Source organism: Colobus angolensis, unplaced genomic scaffold (genome assembly GCF_000951035.1).
Source record: "Colobus angolensis palliatus isolate OR3802 unplaced genomic scaffold, Cang.pa_1.0 Scaffold169, whole genome shotgun sequence".
NCBI classification, from domain to species: Eukaryota; Metazoa; Chordata; class Mammalia; order Primates; family Cercopithecidae; genus Colobus; species Colobus angolensis.
In genome coordinates, this window is record NW_012114810.1 from 3,477,608 (window position 1) to 3,499,653 (window position 22,046).

The 22,046-nt window shown below is 38.3% G+C and overlaps 2 protein-coding genes across 5 annotated transcripts in view; both read right to left on the bottom strand.

Moving 5' to 3' along the window:
* On the bottom strand, positions 1-2,195 carry LOC105508920 (small proline-rich protein 2E). Of its 3 annotated transcripts, XM_011937944.1 has the most exons (3): positions 2,039-2,195; positions 936-1,048; positions 1-634 (listed from the first exon to the last, which is right to left on the bottom strand). In XM_011937944.1, the coding sequence occupies exons 1-3, from the start codon at positions 2,077-2,079 to the stop codon at positions 444-446; spliced, it is 345 nt and encodes a 114-aa protein (XP_011793334.1). In that variant the 5' UTR covers positions 2,080-2,195; the 3' UTR covers positions 1-443. The 3 variants fall into 3 exon arrangements, with proteins under 3 accessions (XP_011793334.1, XP_011793335.1, XP_011793336.1); XM_011937945.1 differs by lacking the exons at positions 936-1,048; positions 2,039-2,195 and adding an exon at positions 1,346-1,412; XM_011937946.1 differs by lacking the exons at positions 936-1,048; positions 2,039-2,195 and adding an exon at positions 1,342-1,385.
* A 13,847-nt stretch (positions 2,196-16,042) lies between these two features.
* The window catches only part of LOC105508922 (small proline-rich protein 2B), a 19,710-nt gene continuing 13,706 nt past the window's right edge, over positions 16,043-22,046 (bottom strand). Inside the window, exons 1-2 of one of the 2 annotated variants that reach the window (XM_011937948.1) lie at positions 17,388-17,429; positions 16,043-16,673 (exon numbers count right to left, since the gene is read on the bottom strand). In XM_011937948.1, coding sequence (XP_011793338.1) covers positions 16,436-16,654 — 219 coding nt within the window. In that variant the 5' untranslated portion in view covers positions 16,655-16,673; positions 17,388-17,429 and the 3' untranslated portion in view covers positions 16,043-16,435. Of the gene's footprint in view, positions 16,674-17,387; positions 17,430-22,046 lie in introns of those variants that run through there. The other variant, XM_011937947.1, reaches the window with a different exon arrangement.

Below are 22,046 nucleotides of genomic sequence, written 5' to 3' on the forward strand. Positions count from 1 at the left end.
TTATGCATAGATAGTTTATTCAGGGAGTGAAAGGAAAGTGACAACTGCACAGGTGGTTGAAGCTCATGCCCAGGGGACAGACAGACACAGAAAACATCAACAAAATTCTCTGATGGTTCCCAGGGTGAGAGCTGTTGCTCTTTCTTCTGAAGCTCTGGGAGCTGGCACAGCCCAGGACTTCCTTTTCTCAGCTCCACCTGGACAGTGGCAGTATGGGCAACCTCAAAAAGGAAACCTTTCGCTGTCACGGATCATCACAGGCAGGTCACAGGTTAAGGAGAAAGAAGCTCCCTGTGCATCCATGGAAGGTTTTGGTGAGAAGATGCAGGTGGAGCTGTGGAACGAGGTGAGCCAAATATCCTTATCCTTTCATGATCCTGATGAATCCTGGAGCTGTTACTTGCTCTTGGGTGGATACTTTGGCTGGCAGGGTGGGGAAGGCGTCACAGGAGGACATTTCTGCTGGCACTGCTGAGGTGGGCAGGGCTGTGGACACTTTGGTGGTGGGCAGGGCTCAGGGCACTTCGGGGGTGGACATGGCTCTGGGCACTTTGGCGTGGGGCACACAGGAGGTGGCTGGCAGGGCTGCTTGCACTGCTGCTGTTGATAAGACATCCTGCTGGAGTCTCAGAATCTGAAAAAAATGATATGACAGTGTTCATGGGAAGGGACTCCTCCAGAGAGAGAAGCCAATGCTTATGTAATACCATGAAATATTATTGCTCCCTCTCCAAGAAATTATTTAAACTCTTAACCGCCTTTTCAAGACTCCCTCATTTCTCTCTTCCACTTTAGCAAATTGCTTCCTTGGCCCTGGGAAATCTGGTGTTTTCTCATACAATTTTTCCAAGGAAAATATCTCTGTAGTAATGAACCAAGCATGTCATCTCTGTGAAAATAACATCTTTAGGAAAGGCAGTGACAAGTTCAGATACCATAAGCAATCTCACAAGCCATTTCTATTATCATTATCTGTAGTAAAGTCCCAGTGGGTTGATTTGAGCACAGAACAAAGGGCTGTTTGGGAAGGATTGTAGGCTCTTGGCACCTGTTAAGACACAAACCTTTGAAAAAGACACCAGGAAAACATGGGGAAAAAATACTTTGTTCTTTTTTCTTCTTCAATTCAAAGCTTTCCTATTAAATTCTCTGTCCATATGGACACCTAACTGTATACGAGAAACAGCTAAAATAGCATATCACCGTACTCTAATTCTAAATTTCCATCTACTAAGTAACATCAAACCCATGGTCACAGAATTGTATCAACAAAACTTGCTGTTTTCAGATTAAATTCAACGTTTCAGGGCACAAAGAACTGAGGAACTTAAGGACTCACACTCACCAGGTTCTCCAAAGCAGGTTGGTGCTAGAGTACCAGGAGTTTAAGAGTCATGCAGCCGGGAACCTCTTTATAGGACTTGCTGCCCCACCCAGTGGGAAGTGGAACTGCCTAAAAGTGGGCTCGTCCAGCAACGTTCAAAGTAAAATGCAAATGTATCCATATCTGGCATGAGAGGGATTCTCAAACTAGGAAATATCCTGTTCTGGGATCTCCCCAGTGGGTTAAGTGCTTATGACTCACAGAGGACCTGCCTTAGATCTCAGTTTCAGTGACTTATGTCAGAGAGATAATCGGGGGATTCTCTAACTGGTTGTCCAGGGCTCTCTTTCTTAATTGGGAACAATGATCCTTTCCTATCTTACCCCCGCTGAGTCATAAAACTTTCTGTCCTCATCCACTCTAGCTGAATGCCATATTGTTGTACATGAACCCAACTCCACCTCTACTTTCCTCATACAATTGGTCAATGTGCTAGAAGGAAGGAGAGACCTAACGAAGGCCTGAGCTAAGCTTTTTCTTTGTGAAGTTCCATGACGGCAGGCATGTCACCTCTCCTCCCTGGGATTATAAACAGAGGAGAATAATACTTACCTATGGGTTTGCAGGCTGACCACATTGTGCTATCTGCTGATCCTGTTCAAGACTGAAATTTTCTTTGCCACCTATTTCTCGCATAAAACCCCAGATTTTTACCTATATGCCTTTCCTCTTTGAAGCTGTCTTCTATACCACATTTGTAGCTTCTACACCACATTCGTAGAGGCACTTGCATCCCAGGACAGATTCGAGAACAAGATCTAGTCTCCCCAGCACGTTTGCTACTTGCTGCCATCAAGGGTGTGTACTACAGCCTTTTTATTTATAAAAGGTAATGGAGAGAAGGAAACCAAAGTTACAAGTATTCACTCAAAATCTATGTATGAAACCATGCCTATATGGTTCCCTGTGAACATCCTATAGAGAACAAGCTGCATAGACATTATCGTATGTAAAGAATTAGAAGTAGGTTTGCAGAGTGAGGAAGGTCAGAGCACTTAAAGTCTAACTCTGAGGGAAAATACAAACAAAGGGTAATCCAATATGTATTCTTCCTCTCTATTTCCAAACAGGCTTTAGATTCTTCTCAGTGTTTTTTAATTTGTTTGCATGTTCTTCCTTTTTCTTTTCCATAAACCTTCTAGTCCCGCAAACTCCTAGATTATCAACTCATACCCCAATGTACACCTCTCATCTGTCCATTTTGGTACATATTTTTCACTTAACACCTATGTTGTCAATGCATTTAGTGATTGTTCTTTCACAACTTTTTAAAACTCTTCCTGCAATCAGTGAGCCTTTCTAAGTATTGCATATTAAACATTTAAAGTGATGTTGCTACAGCTTCCTTATCTGGACCATTAATCAGGAAGCTCTCCAATAATGTGGTTTTAGAAGTGAATAAGAAGAAAGGAGAATGAGAGAGAGGAAAGACTCAAAGTCACTGGAGCAGTCACCAGCTGTGCTCCAGGAAGGGCAGGAGTGTTGAATCAAGCCAGCATAACATCCCTCAGTTAAGTAGGTTAGGTACCCAGAACAGCTGTTGCTCCTGTCAGTAAGGAAGAGCTTTTGGCCAGGATCACCACTGCCCAGGACATTACAGAAATAGAGCCATCATGTCAGCACCCTGAGGCCAGGTGTTTACAAATGGTGTTCTCACTAAATGCTTCCTATAGACTATTACACATGCCAAGCACTTCACTGGGCAAAGTAAAGGTCGTTTACTCAATAAATCACCTACTACTCCCCAAGAGCCTCACATCACATCTAAAACATAAATCCATAGAGAAATGTCTGATTTCTGCCACGCAAAATTGAAGAATTCGCTGCCAAATGAGATCACTGTGTGAGACAACACAGTTTGGGTCACACCCTGAGACTCCCCTTCTGAGGACACCCCACTCAAACAGGCTGCTTATCGCAGCAGTGCAGGCACCAGAGTGGCAGCAGCCCTGTGCCCCCAGCATCTCAGACAGGCTCACTTTACAAGTTGAGGTGGAGAACTGGAAACTCACAGTTCCTCACAGACCAGCTACATGAGGAATGGCCATAACATGAAGAGGGACAGCTACCAGTCACAGTTTCCCCACGTTAGGACATCCAGGCCCTGAGACATGGAGCGAGGCACACTTCACACACACACACACACACACACACACACAGACACACACACCTCATGAGTCTTTATCATCTATCTTCATGTCTAAAGGGCTTAGCTTTACGTTCTTTAAGAGTCTAATAGCCTTAGGTTCACTCCTATTACTTCCACTCCATAATTTTCTAGGGGATCGTTAAGTATGAATTATTAGTACTTAAAAATGACAGGAAAGAACAAAAAATTTATTTGGTCTAATACTTGATTCAACATTTTATCTCACATTTTGCTATGATACATTCCACTAAACCAAATAGTGCTAGCAAATGAAGATTTAAAATTAAATATGTAAACAAATAAAGAAACAAGAATCAAGGCAAAATATTCTTCTTATGCTCAGAGAAATGGTAACTGTAAGCCCCCATGCATATCTGCCTTCTGCTTTTTTTTCTGAATGGAAGGTTTAGTCTCCATTGTCTTTCCATAATTTGATGTATCAGATAAATATACGGTAGAATTCTGAAGATAATTAAGAAGGATGTTTTGAAAGATTATTTAATATTATTTAAAACATTCAAATTTTACTAAAACTTATGAAAAGGATGATAACATTTTCATTAACATGTATTTATTAAAAGTTAGGAAATATGTAAAACAACGTATTAAATGTGATTATATTTGGCTGGTATAGTTATAAATGATGTTTATTTTCTGGTTTTACTTTTCAAAATATTCTCCCAATGTTACCTATTATTGAGTAAGGAATCTTAAAATTCTACTTTGAAAAGCTGACAGAGACAAGCCTGTCCATTGTCCAATTAGTGAGAAAATGGTCTTCCTTCTTTTCAGCATTTTTGGCCAGACACTAAAGGTGGGACTGGATGTAAGTAGCAGTTGTTTTATTGTTACAGCTCTACATTTGACCACATCACTACGAAAATCTTTCTTGAAGAAAACCCCAATAATAACTCCCGTCCTCATAGCATTGACATATACACACAGAAGCAATAGACACTCCATAGCCATGTCTATCTATGAAACAGTTTACCAAAATTAGGAGATCATACTAGGGTAAAAAAATCAGGAATGAGTTTGACTGCTATCCAAGAGCCAGGTGGGTGGAAAGCATAAATTGGCCATAATATGATGAAATTGGAAGAAATGGGTGATTAGCAGAACAGGTAGTAACGATAATAGAAGATAGTGATAATAATAGTACCTACTGCTAATTGTCATGAGAAAACAACTAAAGCAGAGACTGCACTTAAAGTATTTAGCACAGGCTACAGATAGGACTCAAAATGCTAAAGTAACATATTGTTAATGAAAAAGATGGAGGCAAGATATCAAGCTCAAGTTGTTTATGGTTGAGAAAGTTATTTGCTTCACCTTTAAGATCTTTTATATTACCTTATTGAAGTGTGTGCCAGAAGTTTTTAGGACAAAGCAAATGTAAATATATGATTTAAATGAAGTGTGCAGAAACAATAAGATGGGATGATTTTGACACTTATTCTATGTGATGAAAATGAGAGTTAACATAAGCAGAGATTTTGAGCACAGGATAGAAACCAGGTACTTTAATTGTTCCTTAATGTTTGGACTCTCTAAGACTTTCCTCTGAATTCAGTTAATATAAGAAAATAAATCTAAATACAATAAATAGCAATGTGTGGATTTGCTCATGTGTAAAAACAAATAGCATTTACAGAGATTTAGCATTCTGTGTGGAAAAAATATACAATGTTACCTCCAATTTAGTTTGCTGTTACTGTAGTTAGTTGTTTAGGATAATAAAGAAATCACTCCTTTAAATACCACTTTCCTTCTGGTGGCAAATTACCTAAATTTTAAGCTAAATCCTTATAAGAAATGGAATAGCTCTTTAGCATTAATCTTCTCAAAGTGAATAGACCCTATATATTCTACTTTTATTGTCTCTATATGTTAGATCAGTATACTTAAGAGCATAATTTCAAGAGCTATTAGTAATATAAAGTAATCCTATATGGTTAGTGTTAAAATGAGAATGAGAAGAATATGTGGTAAGTAATGGAATGAATCAGACACTTCTTTTTGTAAGAATCTTTTCAAGATAGTGAACTTGTATAGGCCATGGTTTCCCTCCAAGAAAGTTAAAAAAGGAAAACAAAGAAACATAGACAAAATTGTGAAAACATTTGGAGAGAAAAAACTGTTTGAACTCTAACGTATAAGACAAGAGACCTGAATTCTGCTGTAAGTGGGAGAAAGGCTAAATAAAACATAAACATTATGAGAAAAGTCAAAACTAATTCACAATCTTAAAGAGATAAACATAATTTTATTATATGAGTCAACAAAAGCACATTCAAAAATTGATCTAACAGATTTCAAAATATGTTGACAAAAAATAACCTGCATTCAAATAATTATAACAACTTTATTCATAATCTCCAAGATCTGTGATCTACCAAGATACCCTTCAATAATTCAATTGATAAAGTGGGGTGCATCACACCCAAGCAATGGAATACTATACAGTGATAACATGGAATGACCTATCAAAACTCACAGACATGGCTGAATTTTAAATGAAGCTGATACGTAAGAAATAGTCTCAAAGGCTACATACTGTATGGTTCCATTTATACAAATTCTGAAAAATGCAAAATTACACATCCGAAAAGAATAAAAAACTCCCAGTTAAATTAATTCAATGACACCCATACTGAGACACATTATAATTAAACTATCAAAAGAGAGAATATTGAAAGCAGCAAGAGGGAAGTGAATCATCATGTCTAAGGGATTATTAATAAATAGTTGACCAAATTCTTACCAAAAATCTTTAGGATCAGGGGGCAGTGGGATGATATATTGAAAGTAAAGAAAACCTAGAATTCTTTCAACCTAGAATTCTACAGCTGGCAAAATAGTCCTTAAAAATGATGGCAAAATTATAATGTTCTTGGAAATCAAAACTTAAGGCAGTTCATTACTCCTAGATTTTCTGTATGAGAAATGATAGAGAGCCTCTGAGGTTGAAAAAAGTGCTGGAGAGAAATTTGAAACTATGAGAACACAAAAATCTCTGGTAAGTGTATACAGGTACATAAAAGACAGCATTATTGTAATTTTAGCTTGTAACTCCACTTTTATTTTCTACAAGATTTAAAATGCAAATGTGTACAAACTAATTACAAATCTGTGTTAGTGAACACACAATGTATAAAGATGTAATTTGTGAACTCAACATAAAAAGAGGATAAGATTGTATGAGTGAACTTTTCTTGTTTTTATTTTTATTTTTATTTTTGAGACAGAGCCTCACTCGGCTGAAATGCAGTGGCAAGATCTTGGCTCACTGCAATCCCCGCTTCCTGGTTTCAAGCGATTCTGGTGCTTCAGAAATTACAGGTGGACACGTGCCACCACGCCCAGCTAATTTTTGTATTTTTAGTAGAGACAGGGTTTCGGCATGTTGGCCAGCTGGGTGTGAGTCAACTTTTCTATGCTATTGCAGTTACATAGTGTTAATTCAAATTAAATTACTATAACTTTAGAATATTATACATAATCCCAATCAAAATCACAAAATAAATATTTTCAAGTATACACAAAAGTAAAAAGGCAATAAAATAGTTTTAGTACAAAAAAATCAAGTAAACGTAAATCAGAAAGTGTTGAAAGACAAACAATATACAGAAAAGAGTGAATGCAGAAGGAAGACCTCCCTTATCAGTAACTGCTTTAAATGTGAATGAATTAAACCTTCCCCAACAACACAAACTGGGGAACTGAATCAAAAAGAAAAAAAAATGATTCAACTATTTGCTGTTTAAAAGAGACTGACTTTACAGCTGAAGACACAAAGGAGGTGAAAGTAATAAGAAAGAAAAAGATATTTCATGTAACTTGCCAAAAGAGACCAGACGTGGCTACACTAACATTAGACATCATTAACTTTAACTTGAGAACTGTTATACAATACTACAAAGGACATATATATTGATAAAGAGATTTATTCACCAAGAAATTATACAAGTTATAAACATACATTTACTGAACATCAGAACTCCAAAATATACGAAGATACAGTGAGAGAAATTAAAAGAAGAAATAGATAGGTCTAAAACAAATGTTGAAAACTCGAATACTTCCCTCTCAAAAATGGATAGAATGATAGAAGTTAAAAACAATAGAGGACTTAAATATATAAACCAATTGGAACAAACAGACAAATACAGAACACTCCAACCAAAAAGAACAGGATACCCCTTAACAGTTTTCTCAAGAGAAAATGGAAGAACACTCCCCGGTACAGACCACATAATAGGCTAGAAAACAAGTTAATGCATTTTAAAAGGCTAAAATCATACAAAGTACTTTTCCAATCACAATAGAATAAAATTAAAAACCTATAACCCAATTAAAACTGGAAATTTCACAAATTTGTGGAAATTAAACAACAAATTCTTAAACGGCCAACAGGTCAAAAAAGAAATCACAAAGAAAATTAGAAATCACTTGAGACTACTGACAACAGAACACATCAAACTAAAACTTATAGTTTGCAGCAAAAGCAGTGCTAACAGGGAAATTTATAGCCATAACCACATACATTTTTCATGACAGAAAAATCTCTCAGATCAATAACTTCATGTTACAGCTTAGGAAACTACAAAAACTAAAGGACACTAAGCCCCAGAAAAGTAAATGCGAGCTTAGAGTAGAGATACTAATAAAGTACAAGCGAACCATAGAGAAAAATCAATAAAATTAAGTTTTATTTCTTTGTAAAGGTCAATAAAATTGAAAAATCTTTAGACAGACTAACTACAGAGAAAAAATACAATATAACGTTCAAATAGCTAAAATCTAAAAGAAAGTGAGGAGGTTACTACTGATTTTATAGAAAAAAAATTTAAGCAGAAACTATGAACAGTTCTGTCAGTTTATCAGATAGCCAGTGGAAATGAACAAACTCTTAGATATACACTGTCCACCAAATCAAATCATGAAGAAATAGAAAATTTGAAAAGATATATAATAAGTAAAGAATTTGAATCACTAATCTAAAATTTCACAAGAAAAAAGTGTTGACCCAGAAAGGTTTACTGGAGAAGTATATACCAAACCTTCTCAAACCCTTTCAAAAAAGAAAACTGAAAATAGGGACTACTTCCTGTCTTTTTCCATGAGGCCCGCCATTATCCTGATACAAAAGCCAGACAAAGACACTAGAAGAAAACTACAGACCAATATTCCTCATGAATATTGATGCAAAAAAAAGCCTCAAAAACATTTAGCATACCAAATAATTCCTGTGGCCCCAGGCAAGATGGCCAACTGGACGCAGTCAGGTGGAACAGCTACCACTAAGGGACCGAGATGACAGGTGCACTTCTAACAGATATTCAGAGAGAAGGCACTGAGAGTGATCGAAGAGAAGATCCTGAAGCTAGGCTGAAAAGAGAGAAAGTTGGGAGCCCTGCACAGGGACACTATACACCAGGACTGGTTCCTGGCCTCCAGTGACTCCAGGAGAACAGCTGAGTTGAACCCACAGAGAGCAACCCACTCCCGCCATGGGCCTCTGGAATCCTTGCAGGAGGAGTCCCCCTCAACCACCAGGGACACTCCAGTTGGCAGGGAGAGCTGCTTAGAGAAGTGACAGGAGCAGCATGCCAGCTGATGTGGAGCCCAAAGGGTTTGGTTGGGGAGTGTCTGTAGTGGAGCAGGGCCAGGGATGGCCATCTCCCTAGGCTAAACTTGCTCGCATAGGAGACTTTAGCCCTTGGGGAGCTGTTGGACCTGAACTGTGCAGGTCAATCTTGCACTTCAGATGGGGCAAGTCTGACGTGAGCACTCCGTGGTCAGCTGGTCTGTCCTGTCGTGCCAGCCTGGCTGTACCTGCTTGCAGGGCAAACTCATGTGACCTTGGGACCCACATTGTAGCCTCTGTGCTGACAGATCACAGCTGACAAGCGGAGAACTCCAGCCGGGCAGCCACCCACAGTCACCTACCAGCCCATCTGCTCACTCCACACACTGCAGCTTCCCCTGGGCCCAGAGCAACACTCCATGTCACTTTACTGGCATGTGTGTGCATGAATGGGTTTTGTTTTCCTCTCCCTACCAGTGCATATGAGTGTGTGCGTGCTACCCTGCCACTGCTGCAGTGAGAATACAGTCAGCTCATTCTCCCTGGTGATGACCATTGCAATAACAGAGCCATGGCAAGCACAGAACCAGGAAGCCTCACCCCTGCCAGTGCACTGCCCATGCCAGTGTATACCCTTGTGCCAACACTGCCATAGGAGTGAAACTAGGCACTGAAAACAGTGGAAATTCCTGCACCCCAAACAACCACCCCTGTCCACAGCACAGAGAGAAACCACACAGACCTGCACCCACCACACCCCAAGAACACTACAAGTGTGACCACACACACACAGTCGGCAGCAGGGACCCTGTACCCTGCCAAGAAACATTGCTTCCACCACTGTGGTGAATGTCCCCACAGAGGCAAGTACCCTAGCACCTGCAAGAACCCTGCCCCAGCCTAAAAGTATGCACCCTGCCATGCTGCCACTTCTCCTGGCACATACAAACAGGAATGGATCCCCCTGCCCCCACACTACAAAACACTTTAGCTGACACCACTCATCACAGTGTAGTGACCAGGGGTCAGGGAGCACCTCAGCCTCCAAACCACACTGGATTCCTAACCTGGGGGAGCCAAAGAACAAAGTCAAGCCTGATACAGTTCCCCCAGAATTACAGCATGCAGTCCAGGAGTTGGGAGCTGAGTGCTAGGACCCTAGAATCTTTCACAAATGAAGCCAGTCATCTGAATTGACCTTACACCATAATCAAAACCTCAAGGTTATCAAATGAGATTAAAAAAATAAAATCCATCTAAACATCACCAACTTCAAAGACTGAAGGAATATAAGACACAAAGATAAGAAAGAAGCAATACAAGAATTCTAAAATCTCAAAACACCAGAGTGCCTCTTTCCTCCAAATGACCACATGACCTCTCCAGCCATGGTTCAGAACTGGGCTGAGATGGCCAAAATGCTAGAAGTGGAATTCAAAATATGGATAAGAAGGACGATCAATAAAATGCAGGAATATTCTGAAACCCAATCCAAGAAGGCTAAAAATCACCATATAACGATGCAGGAGCTGACAGACAAAATAGCCAGTATACAAAAGAACATAACTGACCTGATAGAGCTGAGAAACACACTAGAAACTATACATTTTATCGTGTGTTTCTCAGCTCTATCAGGTCAGTTATATTCTAATGCAATCACAAGTATTAGTAATAGAGTAGAACAAGCAGAGAAAAGAATTCCAGAGTTCGAAGACTAACTTTTTGAAATAAGACAGTCAGACAAGAATAGAGAAAAAAGAGTTAAAAGAAATGAACAAAACCTCAAAAAATGGTATTTTCTAAAGAAACAAAATATGTGAATCATTGATGTCCCTGAAAGAGATAGGGAGAGTGTAACCAGCTTGAAAACATATTTCAGGATATCATCCATGAGAACTTCCCCAACCTAGCTAGACAGACAGACATAAAATTCAGAAAATGCAAAGAACCCTAGTAAGATACTACAGAAGAACATCATCCCCCCGAGATACATAATCATCAGATTTTTCTAGATCACATGAAAAAAAAATGTTAAAAGCAGCTAGAAAGAAAGGTCAGGTTGCCTACATAGGGAAACCCAGCAGACTAACAGCAGGCCTCTCAGCAGAAATCATGCAACCCAGAAGAGATTGGGAGCCAGTATTCAGCATTCTTAAAGAAAAGAAATTCCAACATAGAATTTCAACTAGAAACTAAACTTCAAAAGTGAAGGAGAAATAAGATACTTTTCAGACAAACAAATGCTGAAGGAATATGATACCACAAGACATACCTTACTAGAGCTCCTGAAGGAAGTGCTAAATATAAAAAGGAAAGACTATTATCAGCCACTACAAAAACAGACTTAAGTATACAGAACAGTGATTCTATAAAGCAACCACATACATAAGTTTGCAAAATAACCAGCTAACATCATGATGACAGTATCAAATCCATATATTTCATCAGGCCGTAATCAAGAAGATCTTTGAAACTAATGAGAATAAAGATACAACATACCAGAATCTCTGGAACACAGCTAAAGCCGTGTTAAGGGGAAATTTATAGCACAAAATGCTCACATCAAAAAGTTACAAAGGTCTCAATTTAGCAACATGACATCACAACTAAAACAACTAGAGAATCAAGAGAAAACCAACCCCAAAGCAAGGAGAAAATAAGAAATACCTAAAATTAGACTTGAACTGAAGGACACTGAGACATGAAAAATCATTCAAAAGATCAACAAATCCAAGAGGTGGGTTTTTTAAATTAATGAAATAAATAGACTGCTAACTAGACTAATATAAAGAGGAAAAGAGAGAAAATCTTGGTAAACACATTTAGAAACGACAAAGGAGATATTACCACTGACCCCACAGAAATACAAATAGCTCTAACAGAATATTATGAACACCTCTATGCACATAAGCTAGAAAATCTAGAAGAAACAAATACATCATTGGACACATATACTCTCCCAAGCCTGAGCTAGGAAGAATTTGAATTCCTGAAAGTACCAGTAATGAGCTCCAAAATTGAAACAGTAATAAATGGCCTACCAATCAAAATAAGCCCAGGACAAGCCAAATTCACAGCTGAATGCGACCAGATATACAAACAAGAGCTAGTATCTGCTCTTGTTTTCTGCTAAATAAATATTCCTGCTAAAACTATTTCACAATATTGAGAAGGATGAGCTCCTCCCTAGCTCATTCTATGAGGCCAGCATTATCCTGATACCAAAACCTGACAGGGACACACACACACACACACACACACACACAAACATCAGGTCAATATCCTCAATAAACATCAGTGCAAAAGTTCTCAACAAAATACTGGCAAGCTGAATCCAGCAGCACATCAAAAAGCTTACCCACCACCATCAAGTTGGCTTTATCCCTGGGATGTAAGGTTGGTTCAACAATAAACATATCAATAAATGCAATTCATCACATAAACAGAACTAAAGGCAAAAGTCATATGATGCAGAAAAGGTTATCCATAAAATTCAAAATTCTTTCATATTAAAAAACTCTCTATAAACTAGGTACAAAAGAAACTTACCTCAAAATAATAAGAGCCATCTACATAAAACACACAGCCAATATCATACTGAATGGCAAAAAGCTGGAAGCATTGCCCTTGAATACTAACACAAGACAATTATGCCCTCTTTCACTGCTCCTATTCAACCTAGTATGGGAAGTCCTGGACACAGCAATCAGGGAAGATAAAGAGAGAAAGGGCGTCAAAATAGGAAGACAGAAAGTCAAACTATTTGTATTTGCACATGACATGATTCTATGTCTGAAAAAAAAGCCCTATAGTCTCGAAACAAAAGCTCTTTCAGCTGATAAAAAACTTCAGCAATGTTTCAGAATTCAAAATCAATGCACAAAAATTACTAGCACTCCTATACACCAACAAAAGACAAGGCCAAGAGCCAATTAACAAACAATCCCATTCACAATAGTGGCAAAAATAATGAAAATACCTAGGAATGCAGCTAACCAGGGAGGTGAAAAATCTCTACACAGAGAGCTACAAAACATTGCTAAACAACATCAGAGATGACACAAATGTAGGGAGCACATTCCGTGCTCATAAATAGGAAGAATCAATATCATTAAGGTGACCATATTGCCCAATTAACAGATTCAGTGTGATTCCTATCAAACCACCAATGACATTCTTCACAGAACTAGGAAAAAAAACTATTTTAAAATTCATATGGAACCAAAAATGAGCCCAAATAGCCAAGGCAATCCTAAGCAAAAAGAAAAAAACTAGAGGCATCACACTACCTGACTTCAAACTATACTACAAGTCTACAGCAACCAAAACAGCGTGGTACTTTTACAAAAACGGACACACACTAATGCAACTGAATAGGGAAGCCAGAAATAAAGCATCACACACCTGTAACTATGTGATTATCTAAAAAGGTGACAAAAACAAACAATGGGGAAAGGGCTCCCTTTTCAATAAATGGTGCTGGGAAGACTGGCTAGCTATACGCAGAAGATTGAAACTGGATGCCTTCTTTACACCATATACAAAAATCAACTCAAGATGGATTAAAGACTTAAATGTAGAACCCACAACCATAAAAACTTTGAAAGACAACCTAAGCAATACCAGTCTGGACATAAAGACAGGCAAAGATTTCATGAATAAGATGCCAAAAGCAATTGCAACAAAAACAAAAATTGGCAAGTAGGATCTAATTAAACTAAAGAGCTTCTGCAAACCATCAAAATATCCTACAGAATGGGAGAAAATTTTTGCAAACTATGCATATTATAAAGGTGTAATATCTAGTATCTACAAGGAATGTAAAGAAATTCACAAGAAAAAAAAAACAGCCCTATTAAAAAGTGGAAAAAGGACAGGAACAGACACTTTAAAAAGAAGACATATGTGTGGTTCACAAGCATGTAAAAAAAAATCTCAGTATCACTGATCATTAGAGAAATGCAGATCAAAACCACAGTGGGAGACTGTCTCACCCCAGTCAGATGGCTATTGTTAAAAAGTCAAAAATAAAAGGTGCTAGAAAGGTTGTGTAGAAAAAGGAATGTTTATGCACTGATGGTAGGAGTGTAAATTAGATCAACTATTGAAGAGAACAGTGTGGCAATTACTCAAAGAACTAAAAACAGAACTACCATTCCAACCAGCAATCCCATTACTTGGCACATACCCAAAGGAATACAAACCATTCTATATCATAAAGACACATGCATGTGTTATGTTCATTGCAGCACCATTCATAATAGTGAAGACATGGAATTAAACGAAGTGCCCATCAATGATAGACTAGATAAAGAAGATATGGTACATATACACCATGGAATACAGGTACATAGATGGAGTTGGAGACCATTATCCTTAACAGACTAATGCAGGAACAAAAATCCAAATATCGCATGTTCTCGCCTATAAGTGTGAGTTACATGATGAGAAAACAGGGACACCTCAAAGCAGCAGACAGTGGCACCTACCACAGGGTATGGAGAAGGAGAGGATCAGGAAAAATAACCATATTGCCTATATGTGACATGAGCTTGCCTATATAACAAACCTACACATGTACCCCTGAACTTCAAACAAAGGTTAAAAAAACCTATGCTGGAGAGGGTGCAAAGAAAAAAAGAAGCCTTGTATACTCTTGGTGGGAATGCAAATTAGTACATTTGCTGTGCAAAACAGTAAGAAGATTTCTCAAAAAACTAAAAACAGAACTACCATTCAATCCAGCAATCCAGCTGCTGTGTATTCATCCAAAGGAAAAGAAATCAGTACATGAAAAGGATGCCTGAACTCCCATGGTTATTGCAGTACTATTTGCAATAGAAAAGATGTATAACCTAAGTATCCGTTAATGAGTGAATAAACAAAGAAAATATGTATATACACACAATGAAATACTATTCCATTATAATAGAAAGAATGAAATCCTGTCGTTGGCAGCAACATGGATGGAACTGGAGGTCATTATGTTAAGTAAAATGAATCAAGCAGAGAAAGACAAATATTGCATGTTCTCACTCATATGCAGGAGCTACAAACGTTGATCTATAAAGATGAATAGTAGAATGATAGATACCAGAGGCAAGGAAAGGTGTTCAGGGGTTGGAGAATGAAGAAATACTGGTTAATGAGTAAAACCATATAGATACATAAAATGAGTAAGTTTTAATATTTGATAGCAGAGGAAGGTGACTACAGTATACAACAGTGTATTGTATGCTTCAAAATAGCTAGAATTAAAATGTTCCCAACAAAGAGCAATGATAAATGCTCCAGGTGATGAATGCCTGGCATTTCCTGATATCCTGACTTGATCATTACACATTCTATTCATGTAAAAAAATCACATGTATGCAGTAAATGTGTGCAAGTATTGTGAATCAATATAAGTAACATTAGAGAGTCTTCTTATTTCCTATGTTAGTTACACCCAAGCCACTCCCTTGCTGGAACAAATATGGTAGTGCTTATAGTGAGGAGTGATGATGATGATGATGATGATGATGATGATGGTGATGGTGAAAACGGTGATGATATGTTGCCGCAAATAAAACTCTACCAAATGACAGCTAATTACGTGTTAGGCATTGTGCCAACCAAATATCAGATAGTAATCAAATTTTATGCCTTAGACTAGTTTGTGGTGTAAATGTTATTTTGCTTACTTTGCAGTAAAGAGACTGACATTCAGAGAAGTTGAATAATATCATCCTCAAATCAATCAAACGCTAATTAAGGAAAATAAAAGGGGTTTAAAGTGATACAGGAATAATCTTTGGTATGACCCAAATTGTGAGATCCTGCTGTGAATCAAAGAAAGATTGAAATAAATCCGAATGATTACATGATATTGCTAATAAAGCAGATTTGAAAAGAAACAAAAGATCCATTCACAAATGTATATGCATAGATACTTTATTCAGGGAGTGAAAGGAAAGTGACAACTGCACAGGCGGTAGAAGCTCATGCCCAGGCTCATGACAGACACAGAAAACATCAACAGAATTATCTGATGGTTCCCAGGGACAGAGCTGCTGGTCTTTCTTCCAAAGCTCTGGGAACGGGCACTGCTGAGGACTTCCTTTCTAAGTCTCCACCTGGACAGTGGCAGTATGGCAGCATCATAAAGGGAAGCTTTTGCTGTCAGGGAACATCATGGGCAGATCACTGGCTAAGGGGAAAGAAGCTTCCGTGTATCCCTGGATGGCTTTGATGAGGAGATACAGGTGAAGCTGTGGAATGAGGTGAGCCAATTATCCTTATCCTTTCATAATCCTGATGAATCCTGAAGCTGTTACTTGCTCTTGGGTGGATACTTTGGCTGGCAGGGTGGGGAAGGTGTCACAGGAGGATATTTCTGCTGGCACTGCTGAGGTGGGCAGGGCTGTGGACACTTTGGTGGTGGGCAGGGCTCAGGGCACTTCGGGGGTGGACATGGCTCTGGGCACTTTGGCGTGGGACACACAGGAGGTGGCTGGCAGGGCTGCTTGCACTGCTGCTGTTGATAAGACATCCTGCTGGAGTTTCAGAATCTGAAAGAAATGATATGACAGTGTTTGTGGGAAGGAAATCCTCCAGGGAGAGAAGCCAAAGCTTATGTAATACCATGGCATGTAATTTATCCAATCTCCAAGAAATTATTTAAATTCTTAATTCCCTTTTCACGACTTTCTGGTTTCTTGCTTCTGCTTTAACAAATTGCTTCATTGTCCCTGGGAAATCCTGTGTTTTCTCATACAATTTTTCCAAATAAATTATCTATGTTATGAAGAATCAAGCATGTTATTTCCCTGAAAACAACCAATTCAAGAAAGGTGGTCACAAGTTCAGACACCCTGGGCAATCTAATAGGCTATTCCTATCATCATTATCTGTTATAAAGTCCCAGTGGGCTGACTTGGTCATAGAGCAAAGAGCTGCTCAGGGAGAACTGTAGTCTCTCACACCTGCTAAGACACAAACCTTTGTAAAGGACACTAGAAGACAGAGAATAAAGAAAAATCCTTGTTCTTTTTTCTTCTTCATATCAAAGGTTACCCCTTAACTTCTCTGTCCATAAGGATACCTACCTGTATAACAAAAGAAAGCTAAAATAGCCTATCATTGTGCCCTAACCCTAAATTTTCATCCACTAAGTAGCATCAAGTCAACGTTCATAGAACTGGATCCACCAAATGTGCTATATTCAGATTAAACTCAACATTTCAGGGCACAAAGAAGAGAGGAACTCAAGGAAGCAGACTCACCAGGTTCTCCAAGGCGGATCGGTGCTCAGGTACCAGGGGTTTAGGAGCCGTGCAGCAGAAGATCTCTTTATAGAGCCTGCTACCTCACCCAGCAGGAAGTGAAACTACCCAAAACAATGCTGATCCAGCAATTTCTTAAGCGAAATGCAAATTTATCCATGACTGGCATGTGCAGGATACTCAAAATAGGAAATATCCTGTGCTGAAATCACTCCACTGGATTAAGTGCTCCTGACTCATGGAGGCCCTGCCTTAGGTCTCAGTTTCAGTGACTTATGGCAAAGAGGGACTTGGGAGATTCTCTAACTGGTGGTCAAGGGCTCTCTTTCTTGATTGGGGGCAATGAATGCTTCCTGTTTAACACCTTCCCTAAATCATAAAACTTCCTGCCCTGATCCACTTTAGCTAAATGCCATATTGTTGAACATGAACCCATCTCCACCTGGGCTTTCCTCGTACAATTTGCCAATGTGCCAGAAGGACAGACAGACCTAACAAAGGCCTGAATTCTGGCCCCAGATTTTTTTGCTAAGTTGTATGACCACAGCCAGGTCAACTCTCCTCCCTGGAATTGTAAACAGAGGAGCATCATACCTATCTCTGGTTTTGAAGGCACTGACCACATCTTGCCTTTTGTTGACTCTGTTCAAGCCTGAAATTTTCTGCTCCACCTCTGTCTTTCTCTCACAGAACCCTAGATTTTTCCTATATTCCTTTTGTCTTTGAAGTTGTCCTGCACACTCCTCATAGAGGCACTTGTGTCCCCGGACAGATACCGGAGTGAGATCCAGTCTCCACAGTACGTTTGCTACTGCTGCTATCAAGGATGTGTACTACTGCCTTTTTATTTATAGAAATGTACTCTTAGCACATTAAGGAAACGGAGAGAAGGGAACCAAAGTTACAAGCATTCATTTTAAATCTATGTATTGAACCATGCCTATATCTTTCCCTGTGAACATCCTATAGAGAACAAAATGCATAGACTCACAGTATCTTATGTAAATAATTAGAAGAATGTTTGCAGAGTAGAGAAGGTCGGAGGATTTAAAGTTTGAAATCTAGGGGAAAATATAAACTAAGTGTGATCCTATATGTTTACTTTCTCTACTTCTCTTTCAAAGCAGGTTTCAGTCTTTGAAAGACAGTATTATTTTATTTGTTTGTATGTTATTTTTGTCTTTTCCCAAAGCCCTCTAGCCCCACAACCTACTAGACTGTCAACTCACACCCCAATGTATACCTCTTATCTGTCCATTTTAGTACACATTGTTCACTCGATACATATGTTGCCAATGTGAATGTCTGTCACCTCTTTCTAAGACTCTTCCTGCAATCAGTGGGGCTTACTAAACATTGTATATTAAACATTTAAAATAATGCTGCTGGAGCTTCCCTATCTGGGCCAATAATCTGGAAGCTTTCCAAGAATGTGGTTTCATAATTGGAGAAGAAGAAGGAAGAGGAAGATAAGAAAAAAGAGGAAAAGGAGTGACTCAAATTCTTTGGAGCACTCACCAGCTATCCTCCAGATAGAGCAAGAGCACTGAATCAACCCAGCATCACATCCCTCAGTTAAGCAGGTTAGCTTCCCAGATCTACAACTGCTCCAGTCTCTAAGGAAGGGCTTTTGGCCAAGATCACCACTGGCCAGATGCTACAGAAATAGAACTATCATGTCAGCACCTTGAGGCCAGGTGTTTACAAATAGTGTTCTCACCAAATGCTTCCACATGCCAAGTACAGTGGGTGGAGTAAAGGGATTTCACTCAGTAGGTCCCCTGCTGCTCCCCAGAGCCTCACATCACATCTACAACACAAATCCTTCGAGAAATGTCTGATTTCTGCCATGTAAAATTGGAAAATTGGCTGCCAAATGAGATCACTGTGTGAGATAATACAGTTTGGATCATGCCCTGAGACTCCCCTTCTGAGAACACCCCTCTCAAACAGGCTGCTTATGGCAGCATGGCAGGTACCAGAGTGGCAGCAGCCCTAGTGCCCCCAGCATCTCAGACAGGATTAAGACAGGGTCGCTTTACAAGTTGAGATGGTGAACTGGAAACTCAGAGTTCCTCATAGACCAGCTACATGAAGAGCGGCCATGACATAAAGAGGGGCAGCTACCAGTCCCAGCTTCCCCAGGTTAGGACATCCAGGCCCTGAGACATAGAGCAAGGCATAGTTCACACACACACACACACACACACACACACCCCATGGGTCTTTATCATCTATCTGCATGTCTAAAGAGCTTAGCTTTATCTTCTTTGAGAGCCTGATAATCTTAAGTTCATTCCTATAACTTCTACTCCATAATTTTCTAGGGAATCGTTAAGTATGAATTATTAGTATTTAAAGATGTCAGGAAAGAAAAAACACTTAATTTTTTTACAATTCACAAAGTATATTTGAATATTATTAATTATATATTCACTTTTGTGTGTGTGTGTGTTTACAATGCTATGAAATTTACATCACATACGTAGCTTTGGCTACCTACTACTACAATAAAGATACATAACTGTTCCATTACCACAAGACTTCTCTGCTCCCCACTTATAGCCATAACCACCGTTCCTTTCCCAAATACTTACCTCTAGTAAATATTTCTCTTTTCTTCCATCTCTATGATTTCATTATTTTAAGAACATTTGAGTAAATTTATACATCATGCAACCTTTTAAGAATTGCTCTTTGTTTCATATAACATAATTTCATGGAGATCCATTCACTTCGTGCACTTTTAATTTTGTGTAATACTTGATTCAACATTTTATCTCACATTTCAATACTATACATCCCACTGAACAAAATAGTGCTGGCAAATAAAGAATTAAAATTAAATATGAAAGAAATAAAGAAACAAAATTATTGTAAAATATTCTTGATATGCTCAGAGAAAGGGTAACTGCAGTTCCCCATGCATATCTGTCTTCTGCTTTTATTTCTGAATGAAAGGCTAAGCATCCATTGTCCTTTCATGCTGAATCTGATAAATTACAGAACATACATATTGTAGAATACTGAAGATCCTTAAGGTGAATGTTTTGGAAGATTGTTTAATATAATTTAAAACATTTAGAATTATACTAAAAACATTTTAAAGCATGATATCATTCTCATCAACATTTATTAAAAGATAGGAAACATATGAAACAATATATTAAATGTGATTATTTATGGCTGGTGAAATTACAGATGATGTTTATTTTCTTATTTCACTTTTCAAAGTATTCTTCAAATGTTACCTATTACTGAGTAAGGAATCTTAAAATTCTACTTTGAAAAGCTGACAAGAGATAAGCCTGTCCATTGCTCAATTAGTCAGATAATGGTCTTTTTTTATTTTTTGAGCATTTTTGGGCAGACACTAAAGGTGGAGCTGGATGGAAGTAGCAGTTGTTTTGTAGTTATAGCTCTACATTTGATGACATCCCTTCTAAAATCTCTCTTGAAGAAAACCTCAACAATGATCTCCATCTTCATAGCAACTGACATACTTACACAGAAGCCACAGACATGCAATAACCATATGCATCTATAAAATAATTCACCAGGCCAGGAACGGCAGATCATGCCTGAAATCCCGGCACTTTGGGAGACCAACATGGATGGATCACAAGGTCAGGAGTTCAAGACCAGCCTCCCCAAGATGGTGAAACCCAGTCTCTACTAAAATTACAAAAATTAGCCAGGCGTGATTACAGGGGCCTGTAATTCCAGCTACTCAGGAGGCTGAGGCAAGGAATTGCTTGAACCCAGAAGGTGGAGGTTGCAGTGAGCTGGCATCACGCCTCTACACTCCAGCTTGGGCGACAGAGCGAGACTCTGTCTCAAAAAATAAATAAATAAATTTCAAAAAATAAAACGTTCACCAAAATTGGCAGATCATACTAGGGTAAAAAAATCAGGAATGAGTTTGTTTACTATCCAAGAGCCAGCCAGACAGAAATCATAACATTGGCCATAATATGATGAAATTGAAAGAAATGGATGATTAGTAGACAGGTGATAAAGATAATAGAACATAGTGATAATAATAGTACCTACCACTAAATTGTCATGAGAAAAAAATTAAATCGGAGACTGCATTTAAAGTATTTAGCACAGGCTACAGAGAGTACTCAAAATAGTAAAGAAACCCATGGCTAATCAAAGAGATAGAGGCAAAATATCGAATTCAAGTTGTTTATGGTTGAGAAAGATATTTGTTTTTCTTTAAGACCTTTTATATCATCCTTATTTTAAGTATGTGCCAGAAGTTTGTAGGACACAGCAAATGCAAATACATGATTTGAATGAAGTGTGCAGAAATAATAAGATAGACTGATCTTGACATTTATTCTTACATGATAAAAATGAGAGTTAACCTAAGCAGAAATTTAGAACAAAGGATGATGTTTCTGTGTTATTTGGACTCTCTACAGCTTTCCTCTGAATTCAGATAATACGAAAAAAATCTAAAAACAATAAATAGCAGTATGTTGATTTGTTGATTTGCAAAATATTAATGTGTATAGATATTTTTATTCTGTGTGAAAAAATATATAATGTTTTATTCTTGTGAAAAAATATATAATGTTATCTCTAATTTAGTCTACTGTTACTGTGGTTAGCTGTTTAGGACAATTAAAAAATTGCTCATTTAAATATCAC